At 52.5% G+C, this 27724-nt stretch overlaps 1 protein-coding gene across 2 annotated transcripts; it reads left to right on the top strand.

Moving 5' to 3' along the window:
* Positions 1-1664: 1664 nt before the first annotated feature.
* Positions 1665-16589, top strand: L1CAM (L1 cell adhesion molecule). 2 transcript variants are annotated; one of them, XM_015592069.2, is made up of 27 exons: positions 1665-1845; positions 4769-4783; positions 5450-5555; positions 5802-6004; positions 6833-6955; positions 7058-7228; positions 7466-7577; positions 7693-7877; positions 8052-8183; positions 8320-8463; positions 9047-9158; positions 9273-9439; positions 9548-9704; positions 9916-10040; positions 10201-10311; positions 10546-10743; positions 11002-11072; positions 11236-11458; positions 11960-12075; positions 12299-12500; positions 12596-12718; positions 12829-13002; positions 13102-13221; positions 13345-13500; positions 13897-14031; positions 14341-14413; positions 15122-16589. In XM_015592069.2, exons 1-27 carry the CDS (start codon positions 1770-1772, stop codon positions 15351-15353), a joined length of 3762 nt encoding a protein of 1253 aa, XP_015447555.1. In that variant the 5' UTR covers positions 1665-1769; the 3' UTR covers positions 15354-16589. The 2 variants fall into 2 exon arrangements, with proteins under 2 accessions (XP_015447555.1, XP_006915353.1); XM_006915291.3 differs by lacking the exon at positions 4769-4783.
* Positions 16590-27724: the final 11135 nt, after the last annotated feature.

The raw sequence follows: 27724 nt of genomic DNA, 5'->3' as shown, positions 1-27724 counted from the left end.
TTCTGGGCCCCAGCTCAGTTCTTGCAAGTTGGGAATGGGCCATGTGTTTGCCACTTCCCATCCTTCAAGTCATTTGTTTGGCCTTCGGCCCATCCACGTTGACCCGCCCTGGTGCTTCTCTACCTCCCCCTGCAGCGTTGGGTGGCGGGAGTCTGAGAGCTCCAAGATGACTGCTGTTTGCCACCATCCACTTCCCCTGCCCAATCCCCAGACAGTCTGCTGCATTTACCACTCTTCTCGGGTTACTTTACACAAAACCAATTTGTGGCTCTTGACGGAGTCTAGGTGCCTTAGCACAGCATCCCAGGCCTCCCCACACAGCCCTTCAGCATTCTGAATGAGGCTCGGTACCCCCTTGATGAGGCCCTGACTGGCAGAGGGAGGATGCCCAGTGTGCACTTGGTGAGGTCGTACAGACCCGGGCTCCAGCATCCAAGCTCTCAGCCACCCAGTGTCCTTCCTGCTCTTCCGCCTCCTTCACAGCTTGCCTTTTTTCACACGTTTTCCTGTTTGGAATCAAAGTGGTCTGTCTTCTTGGACGTCTGTTCCCTCTTCTAGTCATTGGTAGAGAAGCCCCCTTCCCCTGGGCCCCTAGTCTTCCAGGCTCCTTCCACGCAGGTAGAATGTGGGTGTGGCTGGTGTCACACGCTTGGGTGGACACACCTAGCAGTTAAGCCTTCGGGACTCAGAAAAAGATTCAGAAGTTGGGCCTGCCAGACACTGAATAAGTGTCAAAAACACAGTCCCAGAGCTTTCCCTGACCCCTGCCCTGACCCTGGCCTGGAGCATCTGGAAGTGGGGAGGCCGCAGTTGCCTCTATTGCTCCCCAGGGGCCTGAGGGACAGCAGAGAGGTGCTTTCTTCCTCTCTCTCCCTCCCGCCACTTCCTTCCCCCTTCTTTATTCCTTTTCTTCAACCTATTCTGTGAAATGCAGCCTTCTTGAGCCCCTTTCCTTCCATTGCTGTCTCTACTTCCCAAACTCCCCACCCACCGCTGGCTTTTTAGGCCTTAACAGCATCCGGGAATCAGTCGGTTCTGAAACCCACGGCGATGAGACTGACGAGAGTTTTTCTCTACATATGTGTGCATCCATGCTTGTATATGAACACAGCAATAGCAGACATGAGGATTCATCCCCCACAGATATAGACAGACACACAAGAAGTTGCACGTACGCTTCTGAGTGCAGTCCCTTCCCAGAGAAGACACATACGAATGTGCTCCTGCATGTACACACACAGCCGCATAAATACTGATGTGTACATTTGGCTACGTGCAGATTCATATCTACACTCATGCCCACAGGCACCTGCTTGCTGGCACATCGAGTCACACATGGGGACGACATGCACAGAGCGGCCTGTGGCATGCCCAGGGGAGCTGATTTGGGGCAACAAGTTGGTGCTGGAGAGGCAGCTGGTGGGGAAGGCACAGACAGAGAATAGGAAGAGAATGAAAAGCAACCTCGAGGCCCAGCCAGTGCTTAGTTTCTTCCAGATTTCTCCCTCCAAGGTGGGGGGGAGAGGGAGAGGGGGGAGTTGGCCAGCCACGGGCGGGGCTGGGGGCGGGGCCAGTAGCCGGGCTCGCCCAGATGTTAGTCACTAACAACCGTCCGTTCTCTCCTTTCTCCTCCCCCACCCTTCCCTCCTCCCCTGTCCCAGTGCCCCCACCCCAAGCCGCCCACCAGCCCCCTTCCCTCCGGGCCGGAGCCTGAGCCGAATACGGCCGGCTGTGCCGAGCCGAGCCGAGCCGCCGGCGCCGCCGGGAAGATGGCCGTGGCGCTGCGGTACTTGTGGCCTCTCCTCCTGTGCAGCCCCTGCCTGCTCATCCAGATCCCCGAGGAATGTGAGTAGCTGGAGGGAGCCTCGGCGCCTTCCTTCACCGCCGTTCTGGGCTCTTCTTTATCTTCTACCTCCTCACCTTCTGGTTCCGGACCCTCGCCCCCTCACCCTTCCTTTCTTGGGCATGGAATATTGCAGGAGGTACCCAGGACGTTGGGTGCTTCTGGAGAGAACAGGACAGAAGGCGCGGGGTGTATCAGCACCACGGACAGGGAACAGGGCGGCCCCGGGAGGTTTCAGCACCACGGACAGCGGGCCTGGTGCTGGACCCGCCTCCTCGGGCCTCCTCGGGCCTCCTCTGTACTTTCCTCTGGTACGCCCCACCCCTCCCCACCCACCTCCCCAGGGGTGTGGCAAGAGAGAGAATGGGGTTGTTCTCAGTGCTCCACGAGCTTGTGCGAAGGCCTGGATTCAGGTCTCGCTTCTGCTTCTGACTCGGGTAATCCTATCTTGGGCCTTTGTAACTCTGCGATTAGACAGGAAAAGACACCTTGCAAAGGTCCAGCCGCCTTCTGGATCCTTATGATTCGATGTGCAGTAACGTGGTGGGTCTGGGGGGTGGGGCTTCTGGAGCATTACGTTTGTGGGGGGGGTCACGGGTAGGTGTGGGGGTGTTGGGGATCGGGGCTAGTGGGTTACGACTGAACATGATTATTCGTGTATGCTTGTGAGTGGGACAGACTGTATATGCTTGCATGTGTGGTTATGATTGACTAAGTATGGATATTCCTGAGGAAGATTTTGATTTCCTATATGGGTAAGTTTGCGAGTCACAAGAACTATTACTTAATTGGTCAGGTTTGTGAAAGTCTGTTGGTATTTGACTGTTAACATTTGACTATAGTGGGTCATGTAGTGGGGCTGCATGTGAGTACCTGTTCGTGTTTGTGTGGTGGGGTGTTACTGTGACACTGTTTTCTCCTGAGTGTGAGCAGGAGATGTAAACCCACTGCTGTAAGTGGCTGTTGAGCTTCTGTGAGGGGCATTTCACAGGGCAGCATTTGTGTATCTTGAGCCTGTTCCTGCCATAGTTCTAATCCCTGCCCCTCTTTGTCTCTGAGGCTGGACCCGGAGGAGGCCAGTGTCCCTGAGAGACAAGCTGGGGGCCGGGAGTGGGGAAGACTGTCAATGCCAGAAATGAGACAGGGGATGAAGGAGGTGGACTTAGAAGGCACCTGGCATTGGGGACAGTGAGAGTTTGAAGAGGCGGAGAGGGCCTGACAGGACAGAGGTTGAGGACGCCTCCATAAATATGAACACGAATGTTCATGCAGTCAGGCCTCTGCGCACTCCCCTAGCTACAGATGCGCACGGACACACACACGGTAGACATAGACGAGCCACCTGTATCAATCCAGGCACAGAAATATGGAAGGGGCAGTGACCCTGAGAGGACACATAGGAAGCGCACACACACACACACACACACACACAGAGTCTTGCACACACAAAGTGAGGGATTTAGACACAAAGGAACAATCATCCACACAGACACAGAGGCAGGTGTACAGTACAAAATCGTACACTGAATGCCAGCACGCACACACGCAGCCTTCAGATGTACTCCAGCGAGACACGCTCCCATACAGATACCCTGGCGGACACGCAAACATATTGCGATATACTCTGGGACATCCACACACAAATGCCCAGACTCACACTTACGCACTGTCACACATATGTATGTACTCGTCCTCCTTCCCTCCCCACCTCCTCTCAGTTGCTTTCCAGGTCTTACCCTGGGTAGCGGCCTGCCCTGCTACCACACTGGCTGGGCCATCTGGCCGGGTCTGTCTGTGTGTGGAGAGGCAGAGAGAATTTGGAGAAAGGCAAGAGCGAGGAAAGAGAAGTAGGCCAAAGACCACGGCAGTTCCAAGTCTGCCCTGGCCACTGGCTGGCAGTTGGTATTAACCCCAATCCAACATGGCTTCCAGCTTCAGCTTGCTTGCTCTCTAGTCATTCCGGGCCCCTTTGTCTCTTTTCCTGCTTTCTCCACCAAGTCTATTTCCCCCATCCTGTGGTCCCTGTCATTGTCTCTTGCTCTTGGGCTGCCTGTACTAGCCCCTCCCCAGCTCAGGGCTCTCTCTGCAGTGTCCCCAGGGAGCCCCCTCCTCTCTCTTGGGGGCCCTTACAGTGAGGTCTTCTGCAGAGACAAAGCTTTCAGAAGCAGCCAACTACTCCCCTCCCCAGCCTGCTTCCCCTCCCTCTCCCCCTCCTCATAGCCACCCTGGCCAGTGCTGGGCTGAGTCCCGCAGCCGGGCAGTGGCCCTGGCCTCGGCCCCAGGGAGCTTGGTGGCAGGCTGGGAGGAAGGAAGGGGAGCAAAGGAGGGCTGCTGTGTCCATAGCCCCGCAGGCGATGGAAACTCAGATGCAGCAGGGCCTTTGGGAGGGTTTCGCAGGGAGGGGGCAGCTGGGCTCTGAAGGCTGGGCCTGGGTAATTGAAAACACTGAGCTGTGCTAATTGGATTAGGAGGGAAGTGGGCTGGAGCAGGGGAGGGTGCTGGCTGCGGGCTGTCTGCCTCCCCGCCTTCCTTCAAGGCATCCTGGGTGGGATGGAGGTCAGTCCTACAGACCCTGCCAGGTCCTGCCAGGGGGATGCAAGGGTCTGTGCGAAGGGCACTCCTTGTTAAAGGCACACATTTTTCTCCCCCTGCCTTCTGGCACCAAGGCCTGGCTCCCCCTGGGCATTGATCGCCCCACCCCTGAATCCAGGCTCTAGCCTGTCCTGGGTCTCGACCTGCCACAGCTCCAGCCCAGTATGTGCCCCCCGAATAACACCACCGCAGACAGCTTCCTCTCCCACCCGCCCCCCGCTTCCCCAGGGGGACTGCCAACTTGCTTATTTCTTTCCATGCCATCAGGCCCCCTGCTGGGGCTGCTTATCAGCTTTTCTCTCCGTTCTCTCCCTTGCTGCCCGGATTTCTCAGATGAAGGATACCATGGTAAGTTGCGGGAGGGTGGGAGTATTTTCCAGAAGGCCAGGGAGAGGAGGAAAGAGGGAATGCTAGCACATGCCCCTCTCCCTCCTCTTCCTATGTGCCATGTGCCCTGCGCTGGTTGCTGTCTTTTCTGGCTCTTGGGTCCTCGTCCCACTGTCTCAGGCTGGAGGCTCACCTCAGCCTCTCCTTCTCCGTCTCTCCCACCTGTGTGGGTTGTCTTTGTTCTGTGTCTGCCCTGGCCTGGCTTTTCTCGCTCACTCTTGTCATTTCTTTCTGGTGCTCTGTCCTCTCTGGTCCCCGCTCTCTCTGGGAGGGGTTTGTCTTTCTCAGTTTCTGTGTTCTTGGCTTTTGTTGTCTCCTTTTTTTTCTTCTATACACTTTTCATCTCTCTTCGTCTTCACATCTCTCTTTTAGGTGTCTGTCTTTGGAACTCTGTTCTGTCTCTTTCTACATTCGTTCTGTGTCCCTTTCTCTCCCTCTTTTCATGTCCCACATGCCTATGGCCAAGGCAGTTGGTCTCTCTAGCTCGTTCTTCCTCTCACCCCACCCACATGGCCCTGGGGCCTCTAGGGGCTCCAGGCCCTGCTTCCCTCATCATGGGATGGGGGTTGAGGCCATGATGCCAGCCAGATGGCATCCTCACCACCACTCTCCCCATCGTATCCCCAGTGATGGAGCCACCTGTCATCACGGATCAGTCTCCACGGCGCCTGGTTGTCTTCCCCACAGATGACATAAGCCTCAAGTGTGAGGCCACCGGCAAACCCGAAGTGCAGTGAGTGACCTTTACCCTCTAAACCTTGTTTTTGACTGCTGACCTCAACCTCTAGCCCCCCTGCCCCCCCCCGAGGCCTCCCAACTTCTGAGCCCAGATACCCCAGTCTCCCTCATCTCCCTTGGTCCTTCTTTGTCCCAGCCCATCTTGGGGGCCCCTGGCTTCCGGTGCCCTTGCCTCTGTTCTATTCCAGCGCCTGACTTCGGTTCCAGGGCCTTGGTCGTCTGAGCCCTTTTCTGTTCGCAGGTTCCGCTGGACTCGAGATGGTGTCCACTTCAAACCCAAGGAGGAGCTGGGTGTGACCGTGCACCAGGCGCCCCGCTCCGGCTCCTTCACCATCACCGGCAACAACAGCAACTTTGCCCAGAGGTTCCAGGGCACCTATCGCTGCTTTGCCAGCAATAAGCTGGGCACCGCCATGTCCCATGAGATCCAGCTCATGGCCGAGGGTGCGAGGCACTGCAGGGACCGGGGAGGGTCTGGAACACATGAGCGGGTCCCCGACCAGGTCTCAGGGACCTTGTGTGGGAGCGCGTGGGCTCAGGCTTGCTGGCTGTTAGAGTGGGTGGAGGATCGATTCTCTGCCTGCGTTGTTCCTCTCTCTGGCCTGCCCTGTCTCTGTCTGAGTCATTGCCTGGGCTTGGCTTCTGTCTCTTCTTTATCTCCGAAGTCCCGTTTCTTTCTCTGGTCATCTCTCTCCACCACTCCACCTCCTTCCCTCTGCTTCTCCTCCCCCTTCCCCCCTGCTCCTTCGCCCCACCTCCGACCCCGGCCTCCCTGGCTCTGTCTTTGCCTTCGTCTGCGTCGCCCTTTCCTTGGGGTTTCCCCTCTGCATTCCATCCTCCCTGAGCTTTCTGCCTCCCGAGCTCACTCTTTTTTTCCTCTCTGCCCCTCTGGTTACCTTGGGAACCGTTGCCATGGTTTCTGTGTCAGGATGATGGAAGGGTCTGTGACTCCCGCATCCTTCCATAGCTCCCCTCCCCCACTGCCGCACCTCAGACTCCCCCCACCCATCCTTGTCCTGTCCTGGGGGTGGGAGCTGAGAATTGTGGAGGGTTAACCCTTCACAGGCTGCCCATCGTCTCCTCTGCGTGGAGTGCCAATCTCAACCCCGAGCCCAGAAAAGACCCAAAGTCTCTGCCTCTCTTTATGTGACCTTCCTCGCGGCCTAGCCCTCTCTCGAACCTGAGCCATCCCTCCTCCTTTCCCCTGCCCTGCCCTGCCTTGACCAGGAAGAGAATTGGGATCCACCTTGCTGGCCTCTCTGTCCCTTCTAGGTGCCCCCAAGTGGCCAAAGGAGACCGTAAAACCTGTCGAGGTAGAGGAAGGGGAGTCAGTGATTCTGCCTTGCCACCCTCCACCCAGCGCAGAGCCTCTCCGGATCTACTGGATGAACAGCAGTGGGTGCCCACGAGGGGCTGCTGCCTGGGGCGGGGGTGCCGGTGGGAATATCTTCCTCGAAGGAGGGCGCTGACCTCTGCCTCCTTGCCTTACCCCCGCAGAGATCTTGCATATAAAACAGGACGAGCGGGTGACGATGGGCCAGAATGGCAACCTCTACTTTGCCAACGTGCTCACCTCGGACAATCACTCAGACTACATCTGCCACGCCCACTTCCCTGGCACCCGGACCATCATTCAAAAGGAACCCATTGACCTCCGGGTCAAGGCCAGTGAGTCCCAAAGGCTCTGACACACCCCCACTCCTCTCTCACCCTCAGGCTTGGCTTGTCCCCTAGATAGAAGACTTTGGTCTTCCTCGAGGACAGCTTGGCTCCCATCTTGACCCTGTCTAGACCCCTTCCTAGGTGGCAAGAGCAGAGTGGGGTCCTCCCTTTAGCAGACGAGGAAACCGAGACCCCAGGGGCTCGCCGGGGTGTCCAGAGTCACCCAGTCCCTGTTCCTCACAGCCAACAGCATGATCGACAGGAAGCCACGCCTGCTCTTTCCCACCAATGCCAGCAGCCACCTGGTGGCCCTGCAGGGGCAGCCGTTGGTCCTGGAGTGCATCGCTGAGGGCTTGTGAGTCTAGATTCTCTGGGTAGGGGTGGGCGGGGCCTCTGTCAAGGGCGCAGAGCTCAGCAACCCTGTCCTCTCTTCCCTCTGCTCTCCTACTTGGCCTCCCTGCGCCGGGCAGCCCCACGCCCACCATCAAGTGGCTTCGCCCAAGTGGCCACATGCCAGCCGACCGAGTCACCTACCAGAACCACAACAAGACCCTGCACCTGCTGGATATGGGCGAAGAGGACGACGGCGAGTACCGCTGCCTGGCTGAGAACTCACTAGGCAGTGACCGGCACACTTACTACGTCACCGTGGAGGGTATGGTGTCTCTGCTGGGCGCAACCCCTGCCCTGTTGCAAGGCTCCCCGGAGCGACCTCCGGGCGTGGCGATCTGCGATGCACACTGTCATGGGGGTGCGGGGGGCATCTGGGCCAGGGGTGAAAGCTGGCTGCAGGCTGCAGGCTCAGGGCAGCTCCCCCCCTTCCTCGCAGCTGCCCCGTACTGGCTGCACAAGCCCCAGAGCCATCTGTATGGGCCAGGGGAAACTGCCCGCCTGGACTGCCAAGTGCAGGGCAGGCCCAAACCAGAAGTCACCTGGAGAATCAATGGGATCCCTGTGGAGGGTAAGAGGCCCTTGGGCAGGGGCAGGGAGCGTGGGAAGCTCTGGGGATGGCGGAGGAGGAAGAAGAGGGTGAGGAGAGGCCTCAGCACGGCTCCCTACATTGTCCTGGCCCTCGGGCCCACCTGCTGCATGCACAGAGCTGGGCAAGGACCAGAAGTACCGGATCCAGCATGGAGCCCTGACCCTGAGCAATGTGCAGCCCAGCGACACGATGGTCACCCAGTGCGAGGCCCGCAACCGGCATGGGGTCCTGCTGGCCAATGCCTACATCTATGTTGTCCGTGAGTGCCAGGCAGCTGGGCCTGCCCTCCCTGCCCTCTGTGCCTCATAACCCCCAACCTGTCCCTGCCGCCCACCAAGCTGACTCAGCCAGCAGCTGGTTTGTCTACCTTGGCTGCCTTTCTGATCTCCGGGGCCCTTCACCCCATCTCTCGCCCATCTTCACAACAACAGGGCAGGGGGTGTGGAGGAGGGGCAGGGTCTTGTCACCACTTACGGACGAAAGAGCCTCAGACAGTGGTCTGGCCCATCCCATGTCACTAAAGTGGAGGCTCACCTTGGCCAGGGTGTGCCAAAGGTCAGCCTGGTGGCTCCTCTCTTGGAGCCTCAGGGAAGATGGGGGGCTTGGCTAGGAAGGCTTTCAGGAAGGGGTAGAATGTCAGTGATGCTCCCAAAGAATTGGTCAAACTTGGGTGGCTGGGATGGGAGGCACATTCGAGGCAGAGGGGATGGCAGGTCGGAAGGCAGAGAGAGGCTCAGGCTGGCAAGGGCCAGAGGTAGGCACAGGGAAGCAAGATGGACAGGAGTCCCCTGCGGAGCCCTGGATCTTCCCCTTGGCGCTGTCTCCTGTGACTCCTCCTCCAGAGCTACCAGCCAAGATCCTGACCCCAGACAATGAGACCTACTTGGCGGTCGAGGGCAGCACTGCCTACCTTCTGTGCAAGGCCTTCGGAGCCCCTGTGCCCGGCGTCCAGTGGTGAGCGCCCACTCCGGCAGGGGTGGTCTAAGCCATCTTCTGGCCCAGGGAGCCAGGGAGGGCAGGGGAGCGCGCTGGTGGAGTGTGAGCCAAGCCCGCCCTGCCTTGTGCCAGGCTGGACAAGGAAGGAAAGACCGTGCTGCAGGACGAACGCTTCTTCCCCTACACCAATGGGACCCTGGGCATCCGGGACCTCCAGGCCAATGACACCGGACACTACTACTGCCAGGCTGCTAATGACCAAAACAACGTAACCATTGTGGCGAACCTGCAGGTCAAAGGTCAGGTGACCCCCCCCTGCCCCATGCGATCAGCAGCACCTCCGGGAGGGATGGTCACGGTCTCTGGAGGACACCAGAGTGACTGTCTCTTCCCATCATTGCCCTCAGATGCCACTCAGATCACACAGGGACCCCAGAACGCAATCGAGAAGAAAGGCTCAAGAGTGACATTCACGTGCCAGGCCTCCTTCGACCCCTCCTTGCAGCGCAGCATCACCTGGCGCAGGGATGGCCGAAACCTCCAGGAGCTTGGGGATAGTGACAAGTGCGAGCCCAGCCCCAACCTGGCCTCAGTGGAAGCGGGCAGAGTGGGAAAAGCAGAATGTCCGGGCTTCCTGGCCTTAACCGTGGGGGGGAGTGCCCCTGCATTGAGGGAGAAGGTTCTGGAAGAAGAAGGAGGGGAGGGGAGCAGAGGGTGGGAAGTGGTGGATCTTCTGAGAGCCAAAGGATGAGCGTCCCCTTTCCCTTCCCACCAGGTACTTCATAGAGGACGGGCGCCTGGTCATTCACAGCTTGGACTACAGTGACCAAGGCAACTACAGCTGTGTGGCCAGCACCAAGCTGGATGTGGTGGAAAGCAAGGCGGAGCTCCTGGTGGTGGGTGAGTCCTAGGCTGATATCAGGCTCATGGTCTGGAGACACGGGGGGCACAGGCCTTGGGGCACAGGGGCCCAGGCTCACATTACAGGGCCCTTTTGAGCTGGGGGTTGGGGCATCCAGCTCAAGAGCCAGCCCCAGAACCTACCCTCTATGGCCCTCAGGGAGCCCTGGGCCAGTGCCTCAGTTGGAGCTGTCCGGTCGTCACCTGCTGAAGCAGAGCCAGGTGCACCTGTCTTGGAGTCCCGCTGACGACCACAACTCCCCCATTGAGAGTAAGAGGCCTGGGCATGACGCCACTCACCTCCCCCACTGCCCCTTCTGCCAGCCCTCCCTCCTCCCAGGGCCCTGGCTCCATGACTGCCACCTCACTGGGGCTCACGGTTCCTCATGCGAGTCCGAGAATGCCAATCGCCTTGGGCACCTCAGGGAAAGCCAGGCTTGTACCCTCATCACCTCTCCCCCATACCACACGCTGATCACTCCATCGTCGATTCATTTCTCGGCAGAGTATGACATTGAATTTGAAGACAAGGAGATGGCACCTGAGAAATGGTACAGTCTGGGCAAGGTGCCTGGAAACCAGACCTCCACCACCCTCAAGCTCTCACCCTATGTCCACTACACCTTTAGAGTTACTGCCATCAACAAATACGGCCCCGGGGAGCCCAGCCCGGCTTCTGAGACTGTGGTCACACCTGAGGCAGGTGAGTCACCTGGGCGGGAGCCTTAGACGCCACGGTCCCCAGACTTCCCAGGCTCTGCAAGGAGGGCCCGCAGAGGTGACTGCGCCCAAGCTCCTCTGTTTTCAGGTTTGCAGAGGGAGCTGAGGGGCAGGGTTCCCTCGGGGCTATTGGCTCCTGGCTTCCAGGGCCAGAAGGGGCCATTCTTTCCATCATCCTCAGCCTTCACTGCCTCAGCAGGAGCCCAAAGCATTGATGAGTTAACAATACATTGCTTTCCAGCCCCGGAGAAGAACCCCGTGGACGTGAGGGGGGAAGGCAATGAGACCAACAACATGGTCATCACTTGGAAGGTAAGGGGACATCAGGCCAGGACCCAGGTGTTTGCTGTTCCCCCTGATTGCTAAGGATCAGAGGATGACAGGACATGAGGCTGGGTCACCAGGGGACGGGGGCGGCAGGTCCCAGCGGGGGTGCTCTTGGTCAGCCAGCTCCTCTTCCGCTTGCCCCCTCCAGCCGCTCAGGTGGATGGACTGGAATGCCCCCCATGTTCAGTATCGCGTGCAGTGGCGCCCTCAGGGGCTGCGGGGCGCCTGGCAGGAACAGATCGTGAATGACCCCTTCCTAGTGGTGTCCAACACGTCCACCTTTGTACCCTATGAGATCAAGGTCCAGGCCATCAACAGCCAGGGCAAAGGCCCCGAGCCCCAGGTCACCATTGGCTACTCTGGAGAAGACTGTAAGTAGCGGTTGCAGAGCCCACATGCGCCTGCGCAGCCCGCTCCCCTCTTAGCGTGCGCCCAGCCCCTGTCTCTCCACAGTGCATTTCTTAGGACTAAGGATATTGTCTTACATAACCAAAGTGCCAAAGTCCAGAAACTTATCATCGACACGATGCATTCCTCTAGTTGGCAGCTGATGTTCTAATTGTGCCAATCAATGCTGTCTTCCCCGAGTCCAGGATCCTGCATCCGGTCTGGTTGTCCTGCCGCCTTCCTCTCCTTGATTCTAGAACACTAGATGGATGTTCCTTTTGATCACCCTTTCAAGATCTTTTCTGGTTACTCCTCCCTGTAGTTCTTACTTTCTGCCTTGCAACTAATAAACACTCTGTAGGGAGAGACCCTGAGGCCATGCAAATGCCCTGCCCCTCAAATTCAATCCATCTTCCCCTGAGGGAGGGTTCTGGGCTGGCCTCGAGATGCCATAGGCCTTCATCCATGTCCCTGGCTGTTTCCAGACCCCCAGGCAAGCCCTCAGCTGGAAGACGTCAAGATCCTCAACTCGAGCACCGTGCTGGTCAAGTGGTGGCCCTTGGACCCAGCCCAGGTCAAGGGTCACCTCCGCGGATATAATGTAAGGATCCAAGGTGTGGAAACTGGGTGGGGGGTGCCCAGCATGAGGTGTGAGGGTACCAGGAGTGAGAGGATTGGGCGCAGGCCTCTGTCACCTGCCAGCTGCTCTTCCGGAAGTCCTTGGGTTGAGAGGAAAAGGTTCTTATCGAGAGCAGTGGGTAGCATGCGCCGGGGGTTACTGCTGGATGACTTCTGCCCCTACGGGGTCCTTTGTCCACCTGCAGGTGACATACTGGTGGGAGGGCAGTCAGAGGAAGCACAGCAAGAGGCATGTCCACAAAGGCCACGTGGTGGTGCCTGCCAACACCACCAGCACCATCCTGGGAGGCCTGCGGCCCTACAGCTCCTACCATCTGGAGGTGCAGGCTTTTAATGGCCGGGGCCTGGGACCCGCCAGCAAGATGACCTTCAGCACCCCAGAGGGCGGTAAGCCTTGCAGCCCGTGTTCGCGGCCTCGCCCCTCCTCCCCGCCCCGGCTCGAGCCTGGGCGAGGCCCCGCTGCTCGTGTCTGTGCCCCGCAGTGCCCGGCCACCCTGAGGCATTGCACCTGGAGTGCCAGTCGAACACCAGTCTGCTGCTGCACTGGCAGCCTCCGCTCAGTCACAATGGCGTGCTCACTGGCTACGTGCTCTCTTACCACTCACGTACGTGCGTTGTGGGCCCACAGCCCTGGTCCAGCCTGGCGAGGAGATGGAGGGGGGCTGGGGTCCAGCTGAGCCGGCTGCCAAAGCCAACTCTCCTCCTGTCCTTGCAGTGGATGATGGGGTCATGGAGCAGTTGTCCTTCAACCTTTCGGACCCTGAGCTGCGGATGCACAACCTGACCAACCTCAGCCCCCACCTGAGGTACCGCTTCCAGCTTCAGGCCACCACTAAGGAGGGCCCTGGTGAGGCCATTGTGCAAGAAGGAGGCACGATGGCCTTATCTGGTAAGCCGGAAGGGCTGAGGAGGCCCCGCTGGGCAGCCAGGCCCAGCGGCGTGGGCCTTGAGCCGCCACGAGGTCCCACAGCCTCCTCTCACTCCCCAGGGACTCTGGATTTTGGCAATATCTCGGCCATGGCTGGAGAGAATTACAGCGTGGTCTCCTGGGTCCCCAAGGAGGGCCAGTGCAACTTTGGGTTCCAGATCTCGTTCAAAGCCCGGGGAGGTGAGCATAAGTGGAGCCTCTGGGTGCGGAAGGAGCTCTGGGTCCTGAGGGTCTGGGCTTGGTGTGGAGCCAGGGTGCTGGCTGGCACTCCCTCCCAGCCCGGCTGCCCTCTCGCCCCTGCAGAAGAGAAGATGGGTGCTTATCTACCGCCACAGTACGTCAGCTACAACCAGAGGTCCTACACGCAGTGGGACTTGCAGCCTGATACCGACTACGACATCTGTCTACTCAAGAACACGGTGCTCCTACACCAGATGGCTGTGAAGACGAACGGCACTGGTGAGGCCCCGTGCCACGGCTCCTCTCCTCCTCCCAGAACCTGGGTACCCCTTGGCCCATGACAGAGAAGTCTAGGCTCCTGAAATGATTCGTCTTAGAACCCTCCTATCTTAACTGTTTCTAAGGCAGTCATTTTCTCAGAAGCTCCTCCTCCCTGTCCTTTGCTCCCCGGAGAATCCCCCCACCAAGCATCACTTGCAGACACACCTCAGCCCCTGGCCACTGCCCGTGGACCCTCTGGTGCCTGGCCCTCATCCTGCCCCTGCCCAGTCTCTGGAGACAGAGGCTCCCAGTGAGGCTCACACACAAGGCCATGAACCTGAGACGTGGGTTAGGGCGCAGGGTCTGCAGTGCCCGGAGGTTTTGTCTCACCCTAGCCTGGGCTCTCTCCCTCAGGCCGAATGAGACTCCCTCCTCCTGGCTTTGCCACTGAGGGCTGGTTTATCGGCTTCATCAGCGCCATCATTCTCTTGCTCCTCATCTTGCTCATCCTCTGCTTTATCAAGCGCAGCAAGGGTGGCAAGTACTCAGGTAACCCTGCCCTGGGCCACTATTCATCCCTTCTACAGGTGCTTGTTGGTCCCTGAGCCCCCGGCAGGACAGCATGGGCATGTTGGGGGCAGACAGGGGCCCAGAGCAAATGGCAGCCAGGCCCACGTGGGGTGAGCGGTACACCCTTGAATGCTTACTGGCTTCTGAGAGCTGCCAAGACATTGCTGGATGGAGGCTCTGAGTGCAGAGGGAGAACCTCACTCATGTCCCCCGCCTGGGGATGGGGCCCAGTGTCCAGGAACAGGCTGGGGCGGGAGAAGAAGCTTAGCCCTCTCTGTGTGTCTCCAGTGAAGGATAAAGAGGACACCCAGGTGGACTCCGAGGCCCGGCCGATGAAGGACGAGACCTTTGGCGAGTACAGGTGAGCTGGGGGCAGGAGCCTTGCCGGCCGGCCTCCCAGTACCATCCTTGCTTTCATATCTGACCCTGTCTCTTTCTCTTCTCTGTGCTGCTGGGTGATGTCAGGTCCCTGGAGAGGTAAGGCAGGGGTGCATGGGAAAACACTGTCAGACCCTGATGGCAGGGACCCTCCTGTGGACAGCGTGTGCTTGGGAGTTACATTGGTCCCCGCTTGCCAGGCTCTGGGCTCCCCCAGCCCTCTGGTCTAGTAGCTCACTGTTTTAAGGACAAGCCAATACCCCCAACTCCTCCTCCACGCACTGACGCCAGCTTCCAGGCCTACCTGTCACCTTCCCAGCTCCCCCCCTCTCAGCTCTGCAAGGGCTGACAGCTGGATAGGTGCCCCTGTCTGGCTCGCCTACAGACAAGGAGCCAGGCCCCCCGAACCCCCAGGCTGAGTGCCCACTTGTTCCTTCACATCCACCAGGATCCTGTGTATGCCCAAACCTTGTCCCTCTGGTGGCGTGCATGCCACTTTCCCTCCTGGTGCGTGTCAAAGATGAGAACCTCTTCCCCATTGCATTGAAAATAAATGGAAGGAAGGCAGGACCCGGGCCCCTGGGGCCACACCATGCTCCCCAGCCAGGCCTCTTCCCTCAGGTTAGCACCTGCCAGCTCCTGCTGGGCTCCGCTGGGCAGCCAACCACTCTCCCGTCCTCTGCCCCTGCAGCGACAACGAGGAGAAGGCCTTCGGCAGCAGCCAGCCATCCCTCAATGGAGACATCAAGCCCCTGGGCAGCGACGACAGCCTGGCTGACTATGGGGGCAGCGTGGACGTCCAGTTCAACGAGGACGGCTCTTTCATTGGCCAGTACAGCGGCAAGAAGGAGAAGGAGGCGGCAGGAGGCAACGACAGCTCAGGGGCTGCCTCCCCCATCAACCCTGCAGGGACCCTGGAGTAGTGGGGTCCGGCCAGGCAAGGCAGGCAGGGTGCAGCCCGGGGCTGGGCCGCAGGGGAGTCAGAGGCCAGAACCCCCATGCCCGATGCCTGCTCTGGGTCCCTGACCTTGGGACTGAGGCCCCTCCCTGCCTCCACCAGGCCGCGCCCCACCCTCTGGCCCTGGGCCCATGGGAGGCTTGAGTCGGGATCAGAGGAGAGAAGCTCACTGCCTAATCCCCTTCTGACTACCCGGTTCCCATTTTATTGCCAAAACCCAGCTGTACCCCTTCTTGGGCACACACTGCTTTGCTCCAGTTCGGGGGCCAGCCAATCACTCACATCAGGAGCCTTCAGGTGCTGCCTCACCAGCCTTTGCACAGAGAGGCCGTGGTGGTCGGGAGGGGGTTGAGAGGGGGTGGGGTGGAAGTGGGGACGGCCCCAGAGGGGTCTCTCAGATGCCGCCTGGCGAGTTCTCCTCAGGACCAGGGGCGGCACCTTCACCCCCAGCTACTCTCCGGCCGGCCTGGCTGGAACTGGGAATGGAACTCCGTGTCCCCACCATCTGCTCCCTTTTCTTTGCCATCTCTGCTCCAACCAGGTTGGGAGCTGGGCAAGCTGGCCACGGGTGCAGAGGAAGCCATCTGGAGAGCCCAGAGTCCCCACACGCCGGTAGCACCCCTCCTCCCGATGCCCACCCCACCTTGTGGCTGGCTTTCAGGAGCTCCATACACACGCTGCCTTCGGTACCCACCAGACAACATCCAAGTGGCCTCCATCACTGCCGGGGTGCAGGGTGGGCACACCTCCTCCCCACTGCCCCTGGCCCCGGCCTCTCCCAGCCGCCACCACCACACCCCAGGACTCCTTAGCCCGCCACCCCCAGTCTGAACAGTTTTCTTCCTCGGCCTTCCCCTCTGCCCACCTTGGGAATGTAAATACACCGTGACTTTGAAAGTTCCTACCCTTGCCCTTTCCCCATATGCCACTAGTGTGTAGGCAGATGTCTGAGTCTCTAGGTGGTTTCTAGGTTTTATAGCAATTAGCTTTGATGATCCCATCCCAGGAAAAATAAAAACAGACAAAAAAAAAAAAGGAAAAAGGAAAGATGGGTTCTCTCAGCTCTGCTGTGCTCCTGCCGGCAGCCCCTGTCTCCCTGTCTGCCTTTGCTTGGTCTGTGAATGAGCCCTCTACAAAAAAACAAAAGTATATATATATATGTACATAAATATCAGAATTATAACAGGCAAATAAAAACCTGGAAACGAAGAACCGTTGTCATTTCGCTGAGCACTTCCCCGGCCATGTCCCTTACTGGCTGCAGTAAGCCAGCTCCTATCCCCTCTGCTGGCCTCTGAAGAAGAAGCTCTAGGCTCTCCCCACCGTTGGGTCTCCCCTCATTCCTGCAGTGGGGGGCAGGCGTGGGAGCAGTGTGGCCAGGGCCCAGGAGCCTCTCTTCTGTCTGAAGTGACATAACCACCCTGTGCCCTCCTGGCTCCCTGCTCAGCGCCCTGGTGGAGTACACCTCCCCAGTGCCCAGCCCTCCGAAGCAGTAAAACGCACTTTAAGTGAATGAGCACACACGAACCTCGAGCGGACCCACAGGGACAACCAGCCTGCCTTGGGAACTTGCCAGTCATTTCCTGGGCTCTCCCAGATGAGAGTCCCACGCCTTTCCCCCCGCCCCTGGCCTCTGCGCAGTCAGCAAGGGCCCTCGTTTCATCTTGAATTGACTGAGTAGAAATCAGAAAAGAATTTCCCCAGCCCCTCGAATCCTTCACCCCAGCCCCTCCCCGAACGCTCTGTCCCCCCACGGGGGGTGGGCAGGCTGCAGTCCATCGAGGTCATCCCCTCCACCCCGGCACCTGGTCCCACTCCATGACCCACTCAAGGACTGTTTTCCTGTGTCTTCCTCCTCTTTCTGGACCTCTCATTTTTCTTTCTCTGTGGATCAGTCTTGTGGGCAGACGAACGAGCCGTAAGAGCTTCCATCACTAAAAACACCCGCTCCCGACCACGTCCTTCCTCCAGCTCTCGCCCCATTTCTCTGCTCTACTCTGCCCAATTTTCCTGCAAACCCCTTCGAGACTTGTCTACACTCATCATCCCTGCTTAATCCCCAGCTGTAGCCAGCATCTGCTTGTTGTCCCCAGTATAGGTCTTCTTGTTCTTACATAACAATAGCTGAAGATGTATTTCCCATCCTCCTTTGCACCTAGGTGGGGCCAGTGGAATGTGAGTGGAGGGGCAACCTCTGGGCTGTGCCCTTAAAGAAACAGAGCGTGCCTTTCCCTGTCCCACTCCATCTCCTCACCAGCGGGAAGACAAATGTGATAGAGGGGCCAGGAGGAGCCATCTCGGACCACTGAATGAAAGTTAGCTATTGAGGATGGCACAGCAGCAACATAAAAGGACCTTGGGGTTCCGATGACGTGGAGCTGCCCTGTCTGCCCCGGGCTGCCTCCCTGGATGTTAAAATTAACGAATAGACTGGTTTTTTTTTTTTTTAGAGCAACTTCAGGTTACAGAAAAATTGGGCAGAGAATAGACGTTTCCCCTATAGAGTTCCTCGCTCCCTACCCTTAGCATTTTCCACTGTTATTAACATCTTGCATTGGTGTGGGACATTTGTTACAACCGATGAGCCAATAGTGATAGGTTATTACTAACTACAGCTTACATCAGGATTCACTCTTGGGGTTGCATGTTCCCTGGATTTGGATAAATGTATCATGACACGGTGCACGCATCATTCAGAATAATTTCACTGCCCTAAAAAATCCCTAAGAATGTCTTCATTGAACGTTAGCATACGCGAAATAAAGTGCACACCTGAAGTTTTTACCTGCACATCCACCACCACTCAGATCAAAGCTGTAGGACATTTGCATCACTGCAGAAAGCCCCGTCGTGCCTCCACCCGGCCAATACTTGTCTTGTGACACCATATTCATGTGACTGTGTCAATTCTTCTCTCCTGTTCATTGCTAAGTGTTACCCATAGTATGGATGCACCACATCCTATTAACCCATTTTCCCATTGATGGACATTTGGGTCATTTCAGTTCTGTCTACTATGGAGAAAGTGGGTATATGCAGTCCTTTCTTGGAGTTTGGGGTTACATGCCCTACGAAGAGAGTTGCTGGGCCAGAAAGTGGGTGTACCGGTTATTAAATCGTACTCCCTCCTGAGTCCAACTCACTTTGCTGTCCTCTGCTTCCGATGCTGGAATGAGGACTCTGCAAATCACATTCGTGTTTTGCCAGCTGGCTCCGTCTGAGGTTCTGCTAACAGAGGGTGTTGGAGGGAGATTGCAAGGCTGGAGGAGGAAGGAGGGATGTGCTCCTTCCTGTAAGCATCACCCTAACAAAATAGCTTCACCCTGGCAGCAAGCAGCTCATTTCCATGGCACCAACTGAATCCAATTTTCAGATTTCCCAACACTTACGAAAACAGTGTTATTGCATCCCAGCTCTGAGACACCAACAACAGCCAACCGATGCCTCTCCTCCTCAGAGGTCTGGGTCCCAGGGCCACCACAGGGTTCTCTGCTGAGCTCTGAGATCCCAGCAGTAACTAGGCTCTGCCCCCAATGGAGACTGAGTTTCATCTGGAAGGGCCGCTCTCTTAAGTTACTAAGTTTGAGAAGTTACAGCCCCTTCCCTTTGCTCCAGCCTACGGGGTTCTGCTGTAATAAAAGACCATAACCCAAGTGGCTTAAACAACAGAAAAGTATCGTCTCCCAGTTCCAGAAGCCAGAAGTCCAGGATCAAAGTGCGCACAAGGTCGCGCTCCCTCCGAAGCCACTAGGGAAGGGTCTGTCATCGTTTCTGCTTCCTGATGGGATCCATTCTGATCAAAAAACTGATAATAGGAGTGGCATCAGGTATCAGATCCCCAAAGAGGGCCTGTGGGGGTTGTTTTGTTCATTTGCTTCTTCTGGCTTGAGAGCACCATTAAGTTTCAGGACCCCACTTCTCCCCATCCAGTGCCCTGCCTTTCACGTGACAAATGTGGAAAGGCTGGGAATTCGACTGACATTGGGATTCTGTAACTCACAAGATTAAACATTGTGCCTGATTTTCTGCACTGTCAGCCCTATGGCTACAAAAAATAAGATAATTTTTAGGGCTGTCATGGAAGCTCTTTGCTTCCTTGCAAGGGGACACCTATTCTCCTCAAGACCCACTTTGAACATACCCCATGGCCATTAGACCTATAACTAGGGTCCAATTTCAGCATGGTCCAAAGGGATGGCTACATGCTAAGACCCAGAAAGAAACAGCTTGTATAAGAATAGCAAAATTTTTTGCTAGTAATAGCAGGATCTTTTGCTAGTAAATACTGGTGGAATCTGGAAGAATCCGTATAGGAGTAGATTCTAAGGATGCTATACCAAGGAGGTTAGGATGTAACATTGGGTTAGGCGCAATTTATTGATGTGGGTGCATTCACTAAAAAAATCTTCATTTAATGTTAGCCCGTGCAGCTGGACGGTACTCAAACTTAATTGGTTGGTTGACTCAAACTTGAACTCGACTGTGGCCTAAATTCAATAATATCAAGATGCCAGAATGAGCCCGGCTTTGGGAAAGAACCCAAAGGTTTAATTCCTAGCGGGGAACTACAGAGATTATTGCCTTGAGCTTGAAAGTTGCAGTCATGGTGATCTCTCTCATTTCCCCATTTGTCTATTTGACTGTGCACAGAAGGTAGATGGATCTTGGAGAAAGACCGTGGATTAATGTAAGCTTAACCAGGCAGTGACTCCAAGTGCAGTTGCTGTCTCAAATGTAGTATCTTTACTAAAGCAGAACATCACACCCCTGGGCCCTGGTACGCAGCTATCACCCAATCAAATATTTTACTCTATACCAATTTGCAAAGTCCACCAGAAGCACTCTGTTTTACTGGAAAGGCTAACAGTACGGCTTCCCGGTCTTGCCTAAGGGACATGTCATCTCTTCTTCTCTTTGACATAATATAGTCCTTAGAGACTTTGTCCTACCATTCCTCACGATACCCACTGGTCCACTACACTGATGACATCATCCTGATGGAATCTGATGAGCAAGAAGCAGAAAGTACTATAGGTGCCTTTGTAAGACATATGTAAACCAGAGGTAGGAGATATACCCCATGAAAATTTAGGAAAGTAAAACCTCAGTGGAGTTTCCAGGAGTTCAGTGTTCTGAAGCATGTAAAGATATCCTCTTCAAGGTGAAAGACAAGATGCTGCACCTTGCACAAGCCACCTCTAAAAATGATGTTTGGTGGACTCTTTTGGATTATGGAATTTATATCACACGTGTGTGTTACTTCGACCCATTTACCGTGTAACTCATAAGGCTGCCAGTTTTGTGTGGAGACCAGAACAAGAGATGTCTGTGCAGTGAGTCCAGACTGCAGTGCCAGCTACACTTCCAATTGGGCCTTGTGATCCAGCAGATCCAATAACACTCAAGCATCTGTGGAAAGTAGTGATACTCTGTGGTGTCTCTGGCAAGGACAATCACTGTGCAGACCTGTGGGGTTTTGTAGAAAATCCATGCCTGCTTCTTCCAATAACCATTCTCCATTGACTTACTATCGGATGCTGGTAGAGACTGAATTCTTAAGACTATGGGTGACCACGTGACCTGAGTTATCCATCAGGAACTGAGTGTTCGACCTGTCAAGCCATAGGTGCATCACAATGAGTGAACGGGATTTTAGAGGTGGGAACTCAGAGCGTCTCAGAAAGCACAAAAAGTTGCACGAGCAAGTGCTCTGATTCCTTCGACACCAAGTCCTGCAGCATGGCCTCCTCTCCCTCAACCATGTCCGTGCTTCCTGGAATGTTTTGTAAGACCAGTTGACTGAGGAGGAAGTAACTCAAGCCTGGTTTGTAGATAATTCTGCACGATCTACCGGAAGTAGGTGGTTCAGCATTACAGTGCCACTGATGGGTGACCCCGAAGACTGTGGCAAAGGAAAATTCTCCAAGTAGGCAGAACCTTGAGCAGTACAGCTGACTGTCTATTCTTTAAAAAAATTTCCAGTTTTATTGAGAGGTAATTGACGTTTACCACAATAGTGTAAGTTTAAGGTGTACGACGTGATATTTGGTACATGTATATGTCGTGACATGTTTACCGCAGTAAGGTTAGCTACCACATCCCACACCTCACGGAATTACCATTTTGTTGTTGGTGATGGCGAAAACATTTAAAATCTACTCTCATAGTAACTTGCAAATATACAATACAGTATTGTTAACCACAATCGCCGTGCTCTATGTTAGATCCCCAGAAACTATTCATCTTATAACTGAAAGTTTGTCCCCTTTGACCAATATGTCCCCATCTCCCCTGGCAACCACCATTCTCCTCTCTGCTTCTATGAGTACAATGTTTTTAGATTCCACATGTAAGTGAGATCATGCAGCATTTGTCTCTCCGTGACTGATTTATTTCATTTAACAGCGTAGTGCCCTCAAGGTCCATCCATATTGTCGCAAATGGCAAGATTTCCTTCTTTTTATGGTTGAATAATATTCTATTATGTACACGCACTACTTTTTCTTTATCTATTCATCCATTAATGAACACTTACGTTGTTTCTACGTCTTGGCTGTTGTAAATAACACTGCAATGAACATGAGGGAGCAGGTTTCTTTTAAATATCCTGTTTTCATTTCCTTTGGATATATTCTCAGAAGCGGGATTGCTGAATCATATGGTGGTTTTATTTCTAATTTTCTGAGGAACCTCCATACTGTTTTCCATAGTGGCTGCACCAATTTACATTCCCACCAACGGTAAAAAAAAAAATCTCTTCTCTATATGCTGCACAAAAGTTCCCTTTTCTCCACATCTTCTTCAATACTTGTTATTTCTTGTCTTTTTGGTAATAGCCATTCTACCAGGTGGGAGGTAAAACCTCATCGTGGTTTCGATTTGCATTTCCTTAATGATCAGTGATATTGAGCACCTTTTTATGTACCCGTTGACCAATCATATATCTTTGAGGAAATGTCTGTTCAGGCCTTTTGCCCATTTTTAATTGGATCATTTGTTTTTCTGTTAATGAACTGTATGAGTTCCTTATATATTTTGGATATTAGCCCCTTATCTGATATCTGATTTGCAAATATTTCCTCCCGTTCTGTAGGTTGTCTTTTCATGTGTCGATCATTTCCTTGGCTGTGCAGAAGCTATTTAAGGCGATGTAGTTCATTGCTCATTCTGACTGGCTTGAGAGATGGCCAGAAGAATGGGTCTGCACCGATTCGTAGGAAACTGTTGATCATTTGGCTGAAGAGTCATGACTTGGAAAGAACAGGGTTGGAAGTTTAGTGACAGAAGTTTGGGGAAGAGGAATGTGGGCGGACTTCTCAGAAGGGCATCCTTTGCAGAGGACACTTTCGATATCCAGGTGGATGAAATGACACGCTGTTTCCCAGCCTCTCCAGTGTTTGCCCCATGGGCCCATGAACAAAGTGGCCACGATGGCAGGGGTGAATCAGGCAAGGGCTCAACAACACAGGCTTTCTCTGCCAAGGCCCACCTGGGCCTCGCTGCTGCTGAGGGACGAATGCGCCAACAGCACAGAATCGAACTGCCCCAGACATGGCACCATTCCCCAGAGAGCAGCCTGTCTGTGGTGGAGACAGCACCTTGAAGGGTGTGCCTGTGAGAAACTCTAAGTTTGAAAAACTCCACTGGGTAAAGAACCCCAATCAGCCAAGTTGCCAGTTGGGGATAAGAGAAAAATGGAAAAAGTAGTAGAAGGAAGTTATACGAATCGATTTTGGACTCCTGACCAGTTATAAAAATAAATGTTACAGCCATGTATAATTTCTTAATTATATTAGTTAATTATATATATATACATATATATACATATATATAAAAATAATATAATATATGAAATATTTTCTTTTCTGCTTCCTCTCCTTACCCCCTATTACTTTATATAACAATTGTTTTGATGGGTAACTTTACAATTTAGTCTCCGAGTCACAGAATATTCAAGTGGGACTATGACTTATTCAGAGGAGAAACTAACATCATTAATACCGTGGCTGTCATTCGGAGATGATTGCAAAGGCTGTTGGGACTTTGTATCTCTCTCCTTTGGGGAGATGGTGAAAGCATATTTTTATGAAGGATGCTGGCATTTTGTCAGGCAGAAACATAAACTTGTCACCATTGCTGATAGAAGTTCGAATACATATAGAAGGGTTTGTAGTGATGCTGAGAAGCCAAAGGAGCGGAAGGGGGAATTGTGCTCTGCGATGCTGGCATGGGGATTCTGCAACCACATTTTTTTCTTGTCTCCTGGCTCTCTGTTAGGTTCCACCAGGAGTGACACTAGAGGAAGACTGTTCACTTTCTATTCCTATTGCTGTCACCCAGACTTGACTCTCAGCCTGGAAGCATCAGGTGATTCCCGTCTCCAGCTCAGAACCGGTCAAGGAACACCCTCATCAGAGGTCACGGTCCCAGATCTATGTGGCCCCTCGCCTAAGCCTTGGTAGTATTAGCAGCAGCCATTCAACACCCTCTCCCCAGAGTCTGATTTCTAGCTCTGCAGGGCCCCTCCTCTGAACTTCAAGGTTTATTGCTCCACCTCTTCCTCTTGTTCTCCTGGCTCTGCAGTAATTACCTCTGTGCTATCTCGGTTCTTCCAACGCCTGCCTTCCACTGCCTGCTTAATCGAGTCTCTATATTCAATCCTCTCTGTTGAAATACTTTGTGTAGTTTGTTTTCCCATCTGGATATTGACTTATAGTGTACTTTAATGGTTATTTGTTAATTATATCTCAATAAAGCTGGAAAAAATAAACATAAGAAAAATGGGCAAAGATATGAATGGGGAGTATACAGAGAAAAACCTCCAAATTCTAAGAAGCATAAAAATAAGATGCCTGAACTCATTGATTATCAGAGAAATACAAATTAAAATAACAATGAGATATCATTTTATACTCATGAGATTGGCAGACACACTCACGTGTGCGCGCGTGCACACAGGTAATACCAAATACTGGCGCATTTGGTATTGTAGGAATATAGGGATATAAGAGCCCTTTTGTACTACCACTGGGAATATAGGCATAGCCATTCTGGAGAACAATATGTTAGTATCTAGTTAAATTAAGTATACACCTAGCCCGAGTCCCTGTAATTCTGTTCTTAGGTATATATCACAAAGAAATTCTTTTACAAGGGATAAGGTGACATATATGACAAAGCTTATTAAAGCTTTATTTGCAGTGACTGGCGGCTGCAGGCAATCTGGACATCCATCATAGAGGAAGCAGATAGGACATTAGTGAACAACTGGTCACTATTCGTCAGCAAGATTATCTGTAGACCCAGCAATATAAAGAGAGCCTAGAAGCATGGTATGGGATGACTTCTGTGGCCAGTAATGACAGAGTAAGTAATCTGAAACATAGCGCTCATTGAGAACAACCTAGAAAAGCGAGTTTTTTTGTCCACTTCTTGGGATTTTCCACATAGACAATCACGTCATCTACAAATAAGGACAGTTTTATTTCTTCCTTTCCAATCTATTTGCCTTTTATTTCTTCTTCTTGCCTTACTGCACTAGCTATAACTTCTAGCACTATCTTAAGTTGCAGTAGTGAGAGCAGACATCCTCGCCTTGTTCCCTCGGATCTTAGAAGGAAAGCAGGATTTTTGTAGATGATACAAAAAGATGCTTAATCAAGGAACCCTTCTATTCCTATTTTTCTGAGAGTTTTTGATCACGAATGGGTATTAAATTTTGTCCAATGCCTTTTCTGTATCAGTTAATACCATCATATAATTTTTCTTCTCTAGACTGTTAATATGGTGGATTGCGTTCATTTTCAAGTATTGAAACAGACTGCCTTCCCTTGAACAGAACCTCCTTGGTCATGGTGTATAAGTCTTTCCACGATTTGCTGAATTTCACTCACTAATACTCTCTTAAGGAAATTTGTGTCTACCTGCATGAGGGACATTCGTTTGCAGTTTTCTCTAACTGTCTCTGCCTGCTTTTGTTATCGGGGTAATATCAATTTCATAAAATGAATTGAAAATGTTTCCTCCTCTTCTATTTTCTGGAAGAGATTGTGTAGAATGGATATTAATTCTTCTTTAACTGTTTGGTACAATTATTCAATGAAACCATCTGGGACAGGAAGTGGTTTTTGGTGGGGATTTTAAGTCATCAATTCAATTTCCTTAATATTTATAAAGTTATTCGAATTATTTATTTTATTTTGAGTAAGTTGTAGTAGTTTGTGTTTTTGAAGGATTGGCCCATTTCCATTTCTATTTAAGTTGTCGAATCTATGTGTGTAAGTTATTGGTAGAGTTCCTTATTATCCTTTTGAAGCCTGAAAGGTCTGTGGTGATATTCTCTATTTCATTCCTGATATTGGTCATTTGTGTCATCCCTTTTTTTTTTCTTTGTCAATCTTCTAGAGGTTTGTCAATTTTATTGATTTTTTTTTTCAAATAGCCAGCTCTTTGTTTCATTGATTTTCTTTATTATTTTTCTGCTTCCGATATCCTTGATTTCTGGTCTTATCTTTAGTTTCCTTCCTTCTCCTTGTTTTAGGTTCATTTTGCTCTTCTTTGTCTAGTTTCTAAAGGTTACTGATCTGAGACTTATTTTTTAACTTACGTATTTAGTGTATAAGTTTCTCCCTTAGCACCTCTTTAGCTGTGTCCCGTACATTTTGCTATACTGTATTTTCATCTCCATTCAATTCAGTGTATTTTTTTAAATTTCCCTCAAAAATTCTATGACCCCCGGATTGTTGAGAAGTGTGTCGTTTAGTTTGCAAGCACTGGGAGATTTTTCCATTGTATTTCTGTTATTAACAAGGTGTTAAGCTGTCGGATGTCAATACTGGAAAGAGACCGAAGGGCCATATAATTCTACCTTTTTCTTGTCTCAATGGGAAGAAAAACAAACCCTTCCTATTTGGATGGCTAGCAAGGCTGATGCCATCGAGAAGCTTCCCAAGACTCTGGTGTCACCTACGTGCCTTCCTTGCCAGCTGATATTACCCATTTAAAGCCAGAACTTGGCAGAGGCACTTGGCAGCGTTTTCCATTTACAGCCCCAAGCACGAGGATATGCATTTGCCACTGAATGCGATTCTGCAACCAAAAGACTTTGCTGGAACAAGCGTGTCGGAGTCTGGACACCACGTCAAGGGGTAAGGTGGCCAGGCAGAGCCAACTAGTCACCAACCCCCGCAACTCTGGAAGAACTAAAAGTGTAAGAGACCCATTGAGAGGAGGTGCTGACGGCCATTCTTAAAGCCTTTCGGTAAAGGTGAATCTCTCATCGATTTCATCCACGATTTGCGGAAGATTTTTGTTTCTCAGAATATATGTCCATGGATCCAAGGATAGATCGAAATCACCCTCTGACCCTGACCACCTTTGTCTTGACTCTCGAAACACAAATTAGGGAACAGGTGGGAGGATGGCCAGGACTGACTATTTCCCAAGCATAGCAGCAGCTGCCCAGTTTGGGGGACTCTAGAGAAAGGCAAAGAAGAAAAGAAGAAACTAAAGAACTGCTGTGTCAGTTGCTAGGTTAGAAGTCTTTCCTAAAGAGGATGATCTTTACTCTGGTCAACTTATAAGGGGGAGAAAGGAAGAAAGATGCTGTATGTCCTTATTACAGGAAGCCAGGCTGTCGAAAGAGGGATTATCGAAAGAGACTGGAGGAGGCAGGAAATTCAGGGACAGGAGAATCATGAGAGATTTTACCCGAATATCCACAATTTAAAGGGGAAAAAAGACATTTTGTACTAACAAGTACACCTATTTATGTGTAGATTTCTCATTTTAAATGTTAATGGAACACACGATACAATATACATATGACATTATTGAAATATACTCTAGAAGCCTATATAATTTTATTAATCAATGTCACCCAATAAATTTAATAAAAAAAAGATATAAGAAGACAGAATCGAAAAGTAAATAAAACATTAAGAATAGTCTTTTTTTTCCAATAAAAATTACTTGGGGTTTAAAAATAAAAAAATAAATGTTCATGGGAAATTTATAAATTAGAGTAGGTAAACTAAGGAATTCCAGTTCACGTGCTCGCTTCGGCAGCACTTATACTAAAATAAGAATTGCAGTTCAACAATTGAAAATCTGATATGTGTTATCTCTGTTCTAGGTGTCCTGGGAGGGACCGTTACTTGTGCACAAAATGGTAGCATTTGAAATATATTTTCAAGCTGAAACAAATTGTTGCATCCTTTTGGGCCCTAGAGAATAAAGATGTTGGTTAAATTCAAGATATAAAACAAAAATAAATAGTTTACTAAAGGGATGTACTCACGTGTAAAACAATATCCTTTGTCGAGAGCTCCAACAGCA

The sequence above is a fragment of the Pteropus alecto genome, unplaced genomic scaffold, assembly GCF_000325575.1.
Source record: "Pteropus alecto unplaced genomic scaffold, ASM32557v1 scaffold396, whole genome shotgun sequence".
In the NCBI taxonomy this organism is placed as follows: Eukaryota; Metazoa; Chordata; class Mammalia; order Chiroptera; family Pteropodidae; genus Pteropus; species Pteropus alecto.
The sequence above is the reverse complement of the archived record's forward strand: the minus strand, read 5'-3'. Positions and strand labels throughout refer to the sequence as shown.